Source organism: Malaclemys terrapin, chromosome 6, assembly GCF_027887155.1.
Source record: "Malaclemys terrapin pileata isolate rMalTer1 chromosome 6, rMalTer1.hap1, whole genome shotgun sequence".
Classification (NCBI taxonomy): Eukaryota; Metazoa; Chordata; order Testudines; family Emydidae; genus Malaclemys; species Malaclemys terrapin.
In genome coordinates, this window is record NC_071510.1 from 1,867,921 (window position 1) to 1,882,148 (window position 14,228).

Here is a 14,228-nt window from a genome sequence, read left to right on the forward strand (position 1 = left end):
TTAAAGGCAGTGTGTGAAATACAGGCTAATGAAGATACAGGCTTCTTTCTTTTGCTACCTTAGAGACTAACAAATTTATTAGAGCATAAGCTTTCGTGGACTACAGCCCACTTCTTCGGATGCATATTAGAAGTGGGCTGTAGTCCACGAAAGCTTATGCTCTAATAAATTTGTTAGTCTCTAAGGTGCCACAAGTACTCCTGTTCTTCTTTTTGCGGATACAGACTAACACGGCTGTTACTCTGAAACTTTTCTTTTGCTATTGTTTTGTACTCTCTCATACTCTGGAACCTTTATTTCTGTCTGGCTGCAGAGGCCTGTAGCTTCAAAAGGTCTGATTATTCCATAATCTTTTAGTCAACAGCAAATCCTGGATATGCAGGGCTTGTCTAGGTGGAGACTTAACGAGTGGCAAGGCAGGATGTGCATCTAGAGCCCCCCAGCCGGTTGAGCGCTACATGGCTGTGTGAACCCTGCTACCTCGCACTAGAAGTTCCTGAGTGCACTTTGACAGGCTGCAAAACAGCAAGAAGTCAAAGTGCACAAGGGAACTTTTAATGCATGACAGCCTGGTCCAGTCAGGAGAGAGCTCTCCCGCCGACAAAAAACTTCCACCCCCAATGAGCGGTGGTAGCTTTGTTGGCAGGAGAGCTCTCCTGCCAACAAAGTGCCGTTCACACTGGTGCTTTTCGTTGGCAAAACTTTTGTCATTCCAGGTGTGTGTGTGCGTGTTTTTCACGTCCCTGAACGACAAAAGTTTTACTGACGGAAGTCCAGGGTAGACAAAGCCTTAGTGCACAGCAGGATGGGGCCCCGTAGAGTCACAGCCCTGCTTGCCACACACTAAGTCTCCACATAGACAAGCCCTGAAGTTCTCCCCACCTCTCAGCAGCCCTTGTTCAGCCCTTACAGGAAGCCTAGGAGGCGACTGGAAAACAAGAATTCCATTGCGTGACAATTTTTGAAGTTTTGACATTTGTTTTGCATTGGAACAATATGCTGCACATATCTGTGATTAGCAGTATTAACAAAAAGAACAGGAGTACTTGTGGCACCTTAGAGACTAACAAATTTATTAGAGCATAAGCTTTTGTGGGCTACAGCCCACTTCTTCGGATGCATATAGAGTGGAATAAATATTGAGGAAATATATATATACACACATACAGAGAGCATGAACAGGTGGGAGTTGTCTTACCAACTCTGAGAGGCCAATTAAGTAAGAGAAAAAAAACTTTTGAAGTGATGATCAAGATAGCCCAGTACAGACAGTTTGATAAGAAGTGCGAGAATACTTACAAGGGGAGATAGAGTCAATGTTTGTAATGGCTCAGCCATTCCCAGTCCTTATTCAATCCTGAGTTGATTGTATCTAGTTTGCATATCAATTCCAGCTCAGCAGTCTCTCGTTGGAGTCTGTTTTTGAAGTTTTTCTGTTGTAAGATAGCCACCTGCAGGTCTGTCATTGAATGGCCAGACAGGTTAAAGTGTTCTCCCACTGGTTTTTGAGTATTCTGATTCCTGATGTCAGATTTGTGTCCATTAATTCTTTTGCGTAGAGACTGTCCGGTTTGGCCAATGTACATGGCAGAGGGGCGTTGCTGGCACATGATGGCATATATCACATTGGTAGATGTGCAGGTGAACGAGCCCCTGATGGTATGGCTGATGTGATTAGGTCCTATGATGATGTCACTTGAATAGATATGTGGACAGAGTTGGCATCGGGCTTTGTTACAAGGATAGGTTCCTGGGTCAGTGGTTTTGTTCAGTGATGTGTCGTTGCTGGTGAGAATTTGCTTTAGGTTGGGGGGTTGTCTGTAAGCGAGGACAGGTCTGTCTCCCAAGATCTGTGAGAGTAAAGGATCATCTTTCAGGATAGGTTGTAGATCTCTGATGATGCTCTGGAGAGGTTTTAGTTGGGGGCTGAAGGTGACAGCTAGTGGTGTTCTGTCAATCAAAAACAGATTGACAGAGCCAGACGAGTACCCAGAAGTCACCTCCTACAAGACAGGCCCAACAAAGAAAATAACAGAATCACATCAGCCATACCATCAGGGGCTCCTGAAGGCACAGCAGAGAGCAGGAAGTGTACATTAAAATTACTCAGATGAAACTGACAAACCCTCCCACCTTTTTCTTTCCAGTTAATCCGTTAGGCTATTCTGACAGATGCTATTCCAAGGAACGCCCTGTAGTGCTGAAGAGGAAGTGCTTTGTCCCACTACTGCTAACACATGTGAGTCACTGGAACTACTCACCTGCAGGCAGTGAGTTACCTGTTTGCAGCAGTGTTTGCTTGGTCAGGGCCTTAGCCTAGTAAGTTGGATATTGCTGCAATGTGCAAAGGTCAGACTAGATGATCATGGTGGTCCCTTCTGGCCGGAAAGTCTCTGAGTCTATGCTGCACTAGCCAGTTTACAGGAGGAGACGTGAAAGGGAAACTCACATACCTTCCTAACGAGGCCAGCAACTGTTTGCACCAAGGCTGTTGATCCATGTACCCTCCGGCTATTGCAGCTGTTCTCATCACAATAGGTTTCCGCTCTGAGTATCATCCTATGCAATATGACATCTGCATGGAGGGGGAGCAGATGCCAAGGGTTTGTCAATTTGTTAGATGATGTAGTCCTTCCGGATGGGTAAATAGCAGGAGACTGCTGCTCTAGGCAACGTGTAATAGTGATCCTGGAGAAGTGTGATCCCTCTTCAAATCATGGTCTGGTTACACCCCCATCTAGCTGAATGCCCTTGTAGGGTGAGGGCCTCCCTGGTATAGTTCCATGGCAGCCAATGAAGTTCTCCGAGGGAGGAATTGGACCCTTTGCCTCCTATTCTCCCACTGGGTTCGTAACGTTCTTCTAGCAGGTAAACTTGCAGAGGTGCAGTTTGGGTCCTGACAAGCTTCTCCAACGGTGGGTGCTACCTCAGTTCTAGCTTCATCTGCTGAGTCTGCAGAGTGGGGTTGGAATTCGCAGGAGAGCTTGAAGCCAGCCCCTTCTTGGCCTAGCTGGAAATACAATGAGAAAGCGTTTCCTCCTGACATTTTGGCACTCCTGTTTCTGTAGCGCACCTACCCAGCACGCTGCCCCAATTCCACTCCTGGAGCAACTAATGCAGCCTTTTAACTTACTGAACATGGAGGGGAAGAAAGATCTCATTATTACTGCCTGAGCCAGTACATTGCTGGCTTTCCTGCCACGAATCCTCTCCGAGCCCTTGAACAGGCAGCTCCCACATGCTGGATGGATCTCTGAGCCCTGGGCCACATACAGGCTGTCAGCTAGTTTTCACTGTAAAAAACCTTGATGGAAAATCTGCAAGGGTGGGGATAGGGTCCTACCAGCCATTCTGACTTCCTTTCTCCTGAGAGCCCTAGGGACAAGGGAAAATCACTCTTGCCCTCGAGCTGCTAATGCCCAGTGAGAGTTCTGTTTGCATGCAATAAGTGCCTTCTAGCAGAACTTGCTGCTCCGTGCTCATTCCAGGACACTGTCAGGGTCATTGTCTGGCTCACTCTACCCGGGAGCCAGTTACCCTTGGAAAGTAAATCTCAGCTGTGCAGGTCTGAGTGGGACTGGAGCCTGCATATCTCAGCTAAGTAAATTTCCTTGGGGAGGGGAAGGTTGGGCCAGGGGTGAAAGTAACTTACAGGACTGCCGGAGTCCTGAGGGGGGCGTGGCCTCATCCGGAAGGGACGTGGCCTCATCCGGAAGGGGCGGGGCCTCAAGATTTAAAGGCCCGGGCACCAGCTGTGGCTGGGAGCCCCAGGGCCTTTAAATCAACCCAGGGCTCCCAGCTGAAGAGATGGCTGGGAGCCCCCGGGGCTCAGGGGCAAATTAAAGGGCCCGGGGCTCTGGCCGCCGCGGAGCTCCAGGACCTTTAACTCCCCACCGCAGCTCCGGTCGCCGGAGCTGCAGGCAGGATTTAAAGGGCTCTGGGCTCCCCGCAGCTGCGGGAGCTCCGAGCCCTTTAAATCCCGGCCCCAGCCTGGCCACCGGAGCTGCGGTGGGGAGTTAAAGGGCTGAGCCCAGAGCCCTTTAAATCCCCACCGCGGAAGCCGGTGTGGTCCGGCACAGCATACTAGCTCTTGACGGTACACCGGACCGGACCGGCTTACTTTCACCTCTGGTTGGGACCCCCAGAGGACTAATTTATAAAGCTTTGGACTCCCAGGGCACCAGTTTAACTTCATGTTAAGTCGTGCCCTCTGGTGGAGGAGATGTGAAATGAGTGAGTTTGTGGGTGGTCTCAGCCCAGCTTGTAACAGAGAGGTGTCCTCACCACAAAAAGCACCTTTCCAGCTGTAGCTAACTATTGATTTTGGGGGCCTGCCTCTTCTCCCCCACCAGGGCAGGAGGAATGTGCTTTACCTGAGGGCAACGGGGTCCCCACCAATAGCTTTGAAGGATAAAAGTATTTTACGAGTATGTGACTAAGGTGATCCATTCCCTTGCTCTGCAGACTGCCCTGCTGTTGTTTTGCTCCTGGATCTCCTGGCAGGGTACTTTATTATATGTGGATGTAGCTGAAACTTTGGATTTGGACTAAAGCATTCAAAAGTCATGAGTCAGGCCACCAAAAAACTGTAAGCTTTTTTTTAAGCAAGATTGGATTTGGGGTTCTTTTTTTCTCTTTTGATTTCTAAGTCATTAGGTTGCACTTACTTCATCTTTTCAAGTTTTCACCACAAACACAATGGCTAGAAATGGACTTTTCTTTAATGGAAGCCTAGAGTCTCATTATATCACTTGACTCCATGAGCTGGGGCTTTAAGGGAAATACCAAATATCTCAAGAGCTGGCAACACTGGGTTTTGCTATGCTGTATTTTTTTACTTACCCAAGTTTTTTGTATTCTAGTTCTCCCGACTGGTTCCAGTGTATTGTTTCGGAGCCCCCTCCCTTGCGAGCCCCGTTTCACTGGCTGACTGGAAAGCCATGTTACAGCTTCTCTTGGGTGACTTGCTTTACAACCCTACTAAGGACTCTGCCTTGGGGAGCCTGTCATGTAAAATGTTCCAAACTTGCACTGTACAAAGAGTTGCTTTGAAGCCGTAAAAAATAGCACCCCCCACACCATTTCTTTCTGATGATGTCGCTGTATTCTGCGGGACAACTGAGTCAATCACAGGGATGTTGCCTGAATGATGTTGATATTAGTAAAGTGCTTTATGGATGAGAAGTACAGTCTGTGTGCTAACCCTTAGTTAATAAGGACAAACAAGGAAAGCCTCCCTCAGTAACAGGCATTTACGTAGCTTCCATTGAAATATAGGCAATGTTTTGGCCAAGTCCTGGTTGAATAACCAGATGTTGAATAACCAGGTGTTAAGATGGTGGGCCCCAAAGGTGCCTGAAGCCCTTGAGATAGGCAGGGCCGGCTCTAGGATTTTTGCCACCCCAAGCAAAAAAAATTTTTGGCGGCCCCCCCCTTTTTTTCGTGAACCCCTTCTCCAAATCCCCAGCCCCACCTCCTCCCCTGGGTGTGCCGCATTTCTCCTCCCCCCCATTGCTTCCTGTGGGCCCCCTGCAACCTCCCGCCCTAGCTCACTTCCGCTCTGCCTGCTCCCCTGGGCGCACTGTCGCTCCGCTTCTTCCCCCTCCCTCTCAGGCGAGGGAGGGGAGAGAAGCAAAGCAGCGGTGCATTCAGGGGAGCAGGCGGAGCGGAGATGAGCTAGGGTGGGGGAGCTCAGGAAGTAACGGGGGGTAGAGGAACCGCTCCCCGCTCCAGCTCACCTCTGCTCCACCACCGCCGCCTCCCCCAAGTGCCCGCCTCTCGGCTTCTCCCTCCCTCCTTCCCAGCCTTGTTGTGCGAAACAGCTATTTCCTGCCCTGCAAGCCTGGGAGGGGGGGAGAAGCGGAGCGGCGGCGGCACATTCAGGGGAGCAGGCGGAGGCGGAGCGGAGGCAAGCTGGGGCAGTGAGCTGGGGCGGCGAGGGCACTTTTCCCCCATGCCCCAGAGTCGGCGCCTATGATGGCCGGCGCCAGAATGCCGCCCCTAGAAATGTGCCGCCCCAAGCACCTGCTTGTTTTGCTGGTGCCTGGAGCCGGCCCTGGAGACAGGACAGCAGGGTGCAGCAGCAACACTTCACAGGCTTCTGTATGATGACTCCTTTCACCATAATCCGCCGTGTGTTCCCCCTCCAACAGAGAGGTGGGGGGGAAACTTTTCCATGCCCGCATGCAAATGAAAGGAGTGTGGGAGGGAAATATTCTCTTGAAGCTTCCGTTGCATTACTCCTGTGCCATGCTGCACTGCAAAGGAAACAGGCTTATTCTGCTCTAGGGAACCACCAGTGTAAATCTTTAGCAGCAGTCTGTGGGAGTAGCAACCCCTGACACTATAGGTGATCAACTGCTGTGAGGCTGGTTAGTCACAGAAGGAGCAGGCAGCCGATCCCTGAGGCCAGAGGGAAACAGGCCAGGGGTGACAGCACAGACTGGTTACCTGACTAGCAGGGAGGGAAGGCGCTAGGCCACGCCCTCCCAGCCAGCATGTCAGGTTCCCCTTTCACTCTTGGCTTGCACACAGACACACACACACACATGCAGGCTGGTACACACTACAGACACACAAGCAGTGCGCTGTCAGGATGGCTCACTAAGCTCCTTGCTTTTAGATTGTGTTTTTTTATTTAGCCCATTATATTATTGCCTTCCAGAGATGGACAGAAGGTAAAAGCCAATAAGATCCATAAACACTTCCTCCTTGTCCTTCCAGCCGGTCACACCTCAAAGGAGATGGTAAGTGGTTGCATGCTAAACAGGCTGTGTTGTAACATGTGCAGTACAGCCCTTGGTTGATTGGTTTTTGCCAGAAGCGTGTGAGAGCAGCCTGTAGGGAATGGTTTCCATTCCCAAGCAGAAGCGAACCGGTAGGGAAAGACTGTTCCACGCACCCACCCAGGGAGACGTGTGCCTGGGCAGTGTGCGACAAGCCCTGGCAGCCCACTCTGGAAGGCAGTAGTGTGTTTGACGTGTCTGGGACTGCACTGGACTGAGGTACTGGTCCGGATTGTGCCTGGCCTAGAGCAATTGACTCTCTTATCTCCGGGCTTATTGCAGGAGGGGGAGCAAGTGTGTAGCTCTTAAATTGGCAGAACTGGAGGCATTTCTGGTGTGGTTTCATTCTCTCTTTCTGGGACGCTGAGTTTCAGTTGGCATCACAACTAAGAGGGATTGTTTTCTTGGTTGCTGCACTATCTTGGAAAGGACTTGCTGCCAGAATCTGATTACACCCATTTCAGAAATCCCCTCCACAGCGGATCCTCACTGATTCACACCCTAGTTTATCTACAGGTGTGTTTTTACACAGCTTGTGTTAAACTGGTGTGAACCGCCATATGGATGCTCTCAAATGGGTTTAACCCTGGCTAATTACAGGGTGACTGTTACAGATTCATTCCCAGTCACACTGGTGTAAGATACGAAATACATGAAGCTAAACCCAGTAAGCAGACTGTAATGTATTTGCATGTCTGCACAGCAGTCTGCACCATTTTAATGAATTGCTTTAAAACCTGGTTTAAGTTATACCAGTGCCACTTCTGCATGGAGCCTAGCCCTAGGCATGGTCATTGCTGCTGGTTTCGTCTCCTTGCTCTGCCTGCCAGCCGCTCTCAGTGAACTCCGCCCACTTGCAGAGCTCACTCTCCCATGGCTTGCTGTGTGCGTGTAACAAACAGGAGACTAAAATAGGGCTGTCAACTTTCTAATTGCACAAAACCGAACACTCTAGCCCTGCCCCTTCCCCAAGGCCCTGCCCCCGCTCACTATCTTCCCCCTGCCTCCATGGCTCGCTCTTCCCCACCCTCACTCAGTTTCCCTCGGCTAGGGTAGGGAGTTGGGGTGCCGGAGGGGGTGAGGGCTCTGGCTGGAGATGTGGGCTCTGGGTTGGGGCTGGGGATGAGGGGTTTGGAGTGCAGGAGGGAGCTCCAGGCTGGGGAGTGGGGTCGAGGGATTTGGAAGGTAGGAGGGGGCTGCAGGTTGAGGCAGCAGGTTGGGGTGTGGGAGGGGGTATAGGCTCTGGGCTGGGGGTGCAGGCTCTGGGGTGGGGCCGGGGATGAGGGCTTTGGGGTATAAGAGGGGGCTCCAGGTTGGAGGGGGCTCAGGGCTGGGGCAGGGGGTTGGGGCTCAGGGTTGGGGTGCAAGCTTACCTCGGGTGGCTCCCGGTCAGCAGTGCAGCGGGGCTAAGACAGGCTCTCTGCCTGTCCTGATGCTGCATTGCACGCGCCCTGGAAGCGGCCAGCAGGTCCAGTGCTAGTAGGCAGGGGGTGGGGGAGGAGTGCAGTGCAGAGCCAGTGCTTGGGGCGGGGGCAGCGCATGGAGACCCGTAGCCCCCTCCCCCTCCCTCCCTCCCCCTTACCCCCCTGCTGGCTGCTTCCGGGGCTCAGTGCAGTGCCAGGACAGGTAGGGAATAGCCTGCCTTAGCGCTGCCGCACTGCCGACCGGACCTTTAATGGCCCAGTTGGTGGTGCTGACCGGAACTGCCAGGGCATAGGCATAGACTTCCCCTCTGCCCTGTGGGTGATCGACCCAACCCCCCCGGACCCACCCCTGCACTGCCCCCATTCCATCCCTTCCCCCAAGTCCTCACCCCTGCCCCACCTCTTCTCCTTCTCCTCCCTCCCGGAAAGTCCTAAGCACCGCCGAACAGCTGTTAAGGGGTGGCATGGGGGAGGGAAGCGCTGGGAGGGAGGGGGAGGAACAGGGACATGGCACGCTTGACGGGGGAGAAGGAGGTGAGGAGGGGGAGCTTGGCTTCCGGTGGGTGTGGAGCACCCATTAATTTTTCCTTGTAGGTGCTCCAGCCCCGGAGCATACACAGAGTTGGCGCCTATGGGCCAGGGTCCCTTTTCGACCGGGTGTTCTGGTCGAAAACCAGACACCTGGTCATTTTAGACTAAAACCAGGTAATCTCTGGCCGGAGGGCAGTTGCATTGCCAGGGGAGCAGAAGGGCAGCCAGTCTCATGCACTGACCCTTTGGGAGCTGGATTCGGCTTTATTGAGCTGAAGACCCCCCCAGTGTATTATTGGGATTATTGGCGACGCTCTGGCAGTATATGCAGCACTCAACAAGGTGCAGGAAAAGTCAGGCCTGACTATGTTTTTAATCAACAAAACTCCCAGTGAGCTAGCGTTTGCCTGAATAAGGACTCAGCAAAAAACTGACCAGTATTCTCAGGATGTAGCCCATAGTCCCTCTTCTGAGATATTTGAAATACAAGGGGCAGATGCTCAGCTGATGTAAACTGTCATAACTCCATGGAAGTCAACATTGTATAATTACATTAATATCGCATTACACCCAACATTGCTTGTCCAGCTTTTCCTTGTTTGCTTATGCCTGCCAATAACTTAACAAATTCAGTTTGTGGTCAGGAAAACCTTGACAAGCATCGAAAAGAGAATGTTCCCAGAAACGTGAAAACAAGCCAAGACTTCTGGGAAAGCAGAGGACGTAAAAGCATTGCACAAAGCAGTGAAGAAATCCCAAAGATGGGACAAGCCAAAGCTCTGAAAAGAAGAGGCTCAACAACTCCAGGAGGTGTCAAGAAAACAAGATCTGAAAACAATATACAAAAGAATTAAGTTGTATGGAAACACAGTCAGGCCAACGATGCAAGCAGCAAGAAAGGTACCAGTGAATTGACTACAAATGTCGACGAGGTGCTGGAAGTATGGAAGGAGCATTTTGACAAAGTGCTGACTCCTGCAGTTCATCCAGATGCAAGCATTCGAGACATGCTAGATGAACAGGGCAGCTTGCAAGACAGAATGGATATCAGCACTGAAGCATCCTCAGAAGAAGAAATAGAAAGAGCAGTGAAACAGTTAAAAATGGGAAAGCTGCAGGAACAGACAATATAAGAGCTGAGCTGCTAAAAGCTGGTGGGACCAGTGCTCTCAAAGCATTAGGAAAAATAAATAAGATGGTATGGGTGCAAGAGAAGGTACTGGATGACTGGCTAAAGACAATAGTTGTATCAAGTCTGAAGAAAGGAGATCCTGTCAATCTGAATAACTGTAGAGCTATAGGCTGCTGCTGCTTCTTCACATGCTTGCACACGTCCATTCCAATGCAGGTGTGTGCACGCCCCAACCAGAGTTACTGGAATTTTTTCCCTTAGTGGTATCCATAGGGTTGGCTCCAGCGCCCTCTAGTGCCACATGCCCATAGCACCAGTATAAGGGGCCCTGCTGACCCCACGCCCCTTTAGTTCCTTCTTACCGCCCATGATGGTTGCTGGAACTCCTCTCATTGCTCAGGCAGTTCTTCCCAGTGGTTTCCTTCTCTTCCCTAGTTCACATAGTTATTGTAGTGTCATTAGCTTGATAGTTAGTAGTTAGTGCGTTTGGACACCTTCACACTTGGTTGGTGAGGCTTGTCTGCTCCCCAGTGCTGGGGCATGCCTCGGTCACTGGGCTTCAAGCCCTGTGCTTCCTGCAGCAGGTCGATGCATCCGACGAAGTGGGCATTCACCCACGAAAGCTTATGCTCCAATACATCTGTTAGCCTTAAAGGTACCACAGGACCCTCTGTTGCTTTTTACAGATCCAGATTAACACAGCTACACCTCTGATACTTGACTGACAATGGACTTTCGGAGACACCAATTTTGGTAAGCTCAGAGAGCTGATAGGTAAGGTCCCATGGAAATCAAGACTGAGAGGAAAAACAACTGAGGAGAGTTGGCAGTTTTTCAAAGGGACACTATTAAGGGCTCAAAAGCATGCTATTCCGCTGGTTAGGAAAGATAGAAAATGTGGCAAAAGATCACCTTGGCTTAACCACGAGATCTTGCATGATCTAAAAAATAAAAAGGAGTCATATAAAAAATGGAAACTAGGACAGATTACAAAGCATGAATACAGGCAAACAACACAGGAATGCAGGGGCAAGATTAGAAAGGCAAAGGCACAAAATCTAGACTAGCTTCAGGAATAAAGGGAAACAAGAAGACTTTTTATTAATACATTAGAAGACCAAAGACACAGGGTAGGCCCACTGCTCAGTGAAGAGGGAGAAACAGTAATAGGAAACTCGGAAATGGCAGAGATGCTTAATGACTTCTTTGTTTCGGTCTTCACCGAGAAGTCTGAAGGAATGCCTAACATAGTGAATGCTAATGGGAAGGGGGTAGGTTTAGCAGATAAAATAAAAAAAGAACAAGTTAAAAATCACTTAGAAAAGTTAGATGCCTGCAAGTCACCAGGGCCTGATGAAATGCATCCTAGAATACTCAAGGAGCTAATAGAGGAGGTATCCGAGCCTCTAGCTATTATCTTTGGAAAATCATGGGAGACGGGAGAGATTCCAGAAGACTGGAAAAGGGCAAATATAGTGCCCTTCTATAAAAAGGGAAATAAAAACAACCCAGGAAACTACAGGCCAGTTAGTTTAACTTCTGTGCCAGGGAAGATAATGGAGTAAGTAATTAAGGAAATCATCTGCAAACACGTGGAAGGTGGTAAGGTGATAGGGAATAGCCAGCATGGATTTGTAAAGAACAAATCATGTCAAACCAATGTGATAGCTTTCTTTGATAGGATAACACGTCTTGTGGATAAGGGAGAAGCAGTGGATGTGGTATACCTAGACTTTAGTAAGGCATTTGATACAGTCTTGCATGATATTCTTATCAATAACTAGGTAAATACAATTTAGATGAGGCTGCTATAAGGTGGGTGCATAACTGGTTGGATAACCGTACTCAGTTGTTATTAATGGTTCCCAGTCCTGCTGGAAAGGCATAACAAGTGGGGTTCCACAGGGCTCTGTTCAATATCTTCATTAACGACTTAGATATTGGCATAGAAAGTACGCTTATTAAGTTTGCAGATGATACCAAACTGGGAGAGATTGCAACTGCTTTGGAGGACAGGGTCATAATTCAAAATGATCTGGACAATTTGGAGAAATGGTCTGAGGTAAACAGGATGAAGTTTAACAAAGACAAATGCAAAGTGCTCCACTTAGGAAGGAAAAATCAGTTTCACACATACAGAATGGGAAGAGACTGTCTAGGATGGAGTACGACAGAAAGGAATCTAGGGGTTATAGTGGACCACAAGCTAAATATGAGTCAACATTGTGATGCTGTTGCAAAAAAAGCAAACATGATTCTGGGATGTATTAACAGGTGTGTTGTGAGCAAGACACGAGAAATCGTTCTTCCGCTCTACTCTGCACTGGTTAGACCTCAACTGGAGTATTGTATTCACTTCTGGGCACCACATTTCAAGAAAGATGTGGAGAAATTGGAGAGGGTCCAGAGAAGAGCAACAAGAATGATTAAAGGTCTTGAGAACATGACCTATGAAGGAAGGCTGAAAGAATTGGGTTTGTTTAGTTTGAAAAAGAGAAGACTGAGAGGGGACATGATAGTAGCTTTCAGGTATCTAAAAGGGTGTCATAAGGAGGAGGCAGAAAACTTGTTCACCTTAGCCTCTAAGGATAGAACAAGAAGCAATGGGCTTAAACTGCAGCATTGGACATTAGGAAAAAGTTCCTAACTGTCAGGGTGGTTAAACACTGGAATAAATTGCCTAGGGTGGTTGTGGAATCTCCATTTCTGGAGATATTTAAGAGTAGGTTAGATAAATGTCTATCAGGGATGGTCTAGACAGTATTTGGTCCTGCCATGAGGGCAGGGGACTGGACTCGATGACCTCTTGAGGTCCCTTCCAGTCCTAGAATCTATAAATCAATCCACATCTGAGCTTTCCTGGGAACGTGATTTTGCACAGAACCACCAAAGGGTTTTCTGCCCATGAGAGAGAGTATAAAAGGCCCCGGAAGCCTCTCCATTTTGTCTTCAGTTGGCTCAAGAGATGGCCTCTCCACCCCGAAGAGATGCCTGAAAGAAACTGGAACAAACAACTGTAACTACGGGGGTGTGAGTGGTTGCTGGACCCAGGCCATAAACCACAACGTTGGTCTGAAAATGATTGGGCCCAGACTAGGAAGGCATCTAGTCTGTGAAAGAAGCTAATTGGAACATCTCTGAGGCTGAGGTTTCATCTGTAATCAATTTCTTACTGTATTAGGCTTAGACTTGCATGTTTTTCTTTTATTTTGCTTGGTAACTTACTTTGTTCTGTCTGTTATTCCTTTGGGGTTTAGGCTCCTGGAAAGACTGAATACTGGGTGCTGGGAAAGTCTCTGTTAACTCAGAAGCTCCTGGGCTGAGTGAATCTTAGTTTCTGTAAACTGCAGGGGGCATGGCCCAACCTCTTGGTCTGTGCTGTAGCCAACTGGTGTGTCTAGCTCAGCAAGAGGGGAGTGGAGGGAAGCCTTCTCTGGCAGGAGGGGTTTGTTCTCAGTGGTATCCCAGCACATCTAGTGACAGTCTTGAGGGAGTTTCTGTGACCCAACCCGTCACAGATATGTCTCTCTTATTATTGTCCATCACATCTGCTGTGGGCACATGAGCATGTGTGATTGTTGGAGTGCTTGGCCTGCTGTTTGACATGTCAGTAGTGAGCGTCACGAAGCTTAGAGGCTGAGGAGGGCTCCCCAGGTGACACTGGGCGCACACATGAGGTTTCAGAAGATTTGTAGACAGCTCCCTTCAAACATTGGTTGCAAACTTCTGTGCTGTTACACCTTCCTCTCTCAACATTCATCTCCCACTATCATGTGGCACTGCAGGTGAAAGGGATCGACAGCTCTGGAGACACTGGAGAGCCTGGCCATTGGGTACCTTCCTGAAAGGCCTGTTGTAGTCGACTGTAGCTTTAGAAGCACTTTCCTGCTGTTTGCTGTGTGGCAGGAGTAAAAGCGCTAGTGCTGATGGGGGCTTCTGAGAAGGGCTACTAGGAAAGTCTGTGACGGAGCCAGGGCTGGGATGGTCAATTCCAAGACCAGAAGAACCACTGTGATCATCTAGTCTGAGCTCCTGTAGCACACAGGCCAAAGACCTTCCCCCAAATAATTCCTAGAGCAGAGCTCTTAGAAAAATAGCCAGACTTGATTTAAAAATTGCCAGTGATAGAGAATCTCCCGTGACCCTTGGTAGATTGTTCCAGTGGTTAATTACCTTCACTGTCAGAAATTTATTCCTTATTTCCAGTCTGAATTGGTCTAGCTTCAATTTCCAACCATTGGTTCATGCCATCTCCAATATGGTGGGAGAGAGGCCGAGGGACTCACTACCGAGCCTGGCACACGGGTTTGCTTAGCCAGGTATTTATGTGGAATATTGTCTAGTGAGGGATTATTC

The 14,228-nt window shown here is 49.2% G+C and overlaps 1 protein-coding gene across 2 annotated transcripts in view; it reads left to right on the forward strand.

Moving 5' to 3' along the window:
* CORO2A (coronin 2A) overlaps positions 1-14,228 on the forward strand; it is a 101,474-nt gene that overhangs the window by 41,922 nt on the left and 45,324 nt on the right. The window contains exon 1 of one of the 2 annotated variants that reach the window (XM_054032791.1): positions 6,563-6,746. The exons of the other annotated variant lie outside the window; for it this stretch is intronic. Coding sequence (XP_053888766.1) covers positions 6,744-6,746 — 3 coding nt within the window. The 5' untranslated portion in view covers positions 6,563-6,743. Of the gene's footprint in view, positions 1-6,562; positions 6,747-14,228 lie in introns of those variants that run through there. 2 annotated transcript variants of the gene reach the window in all.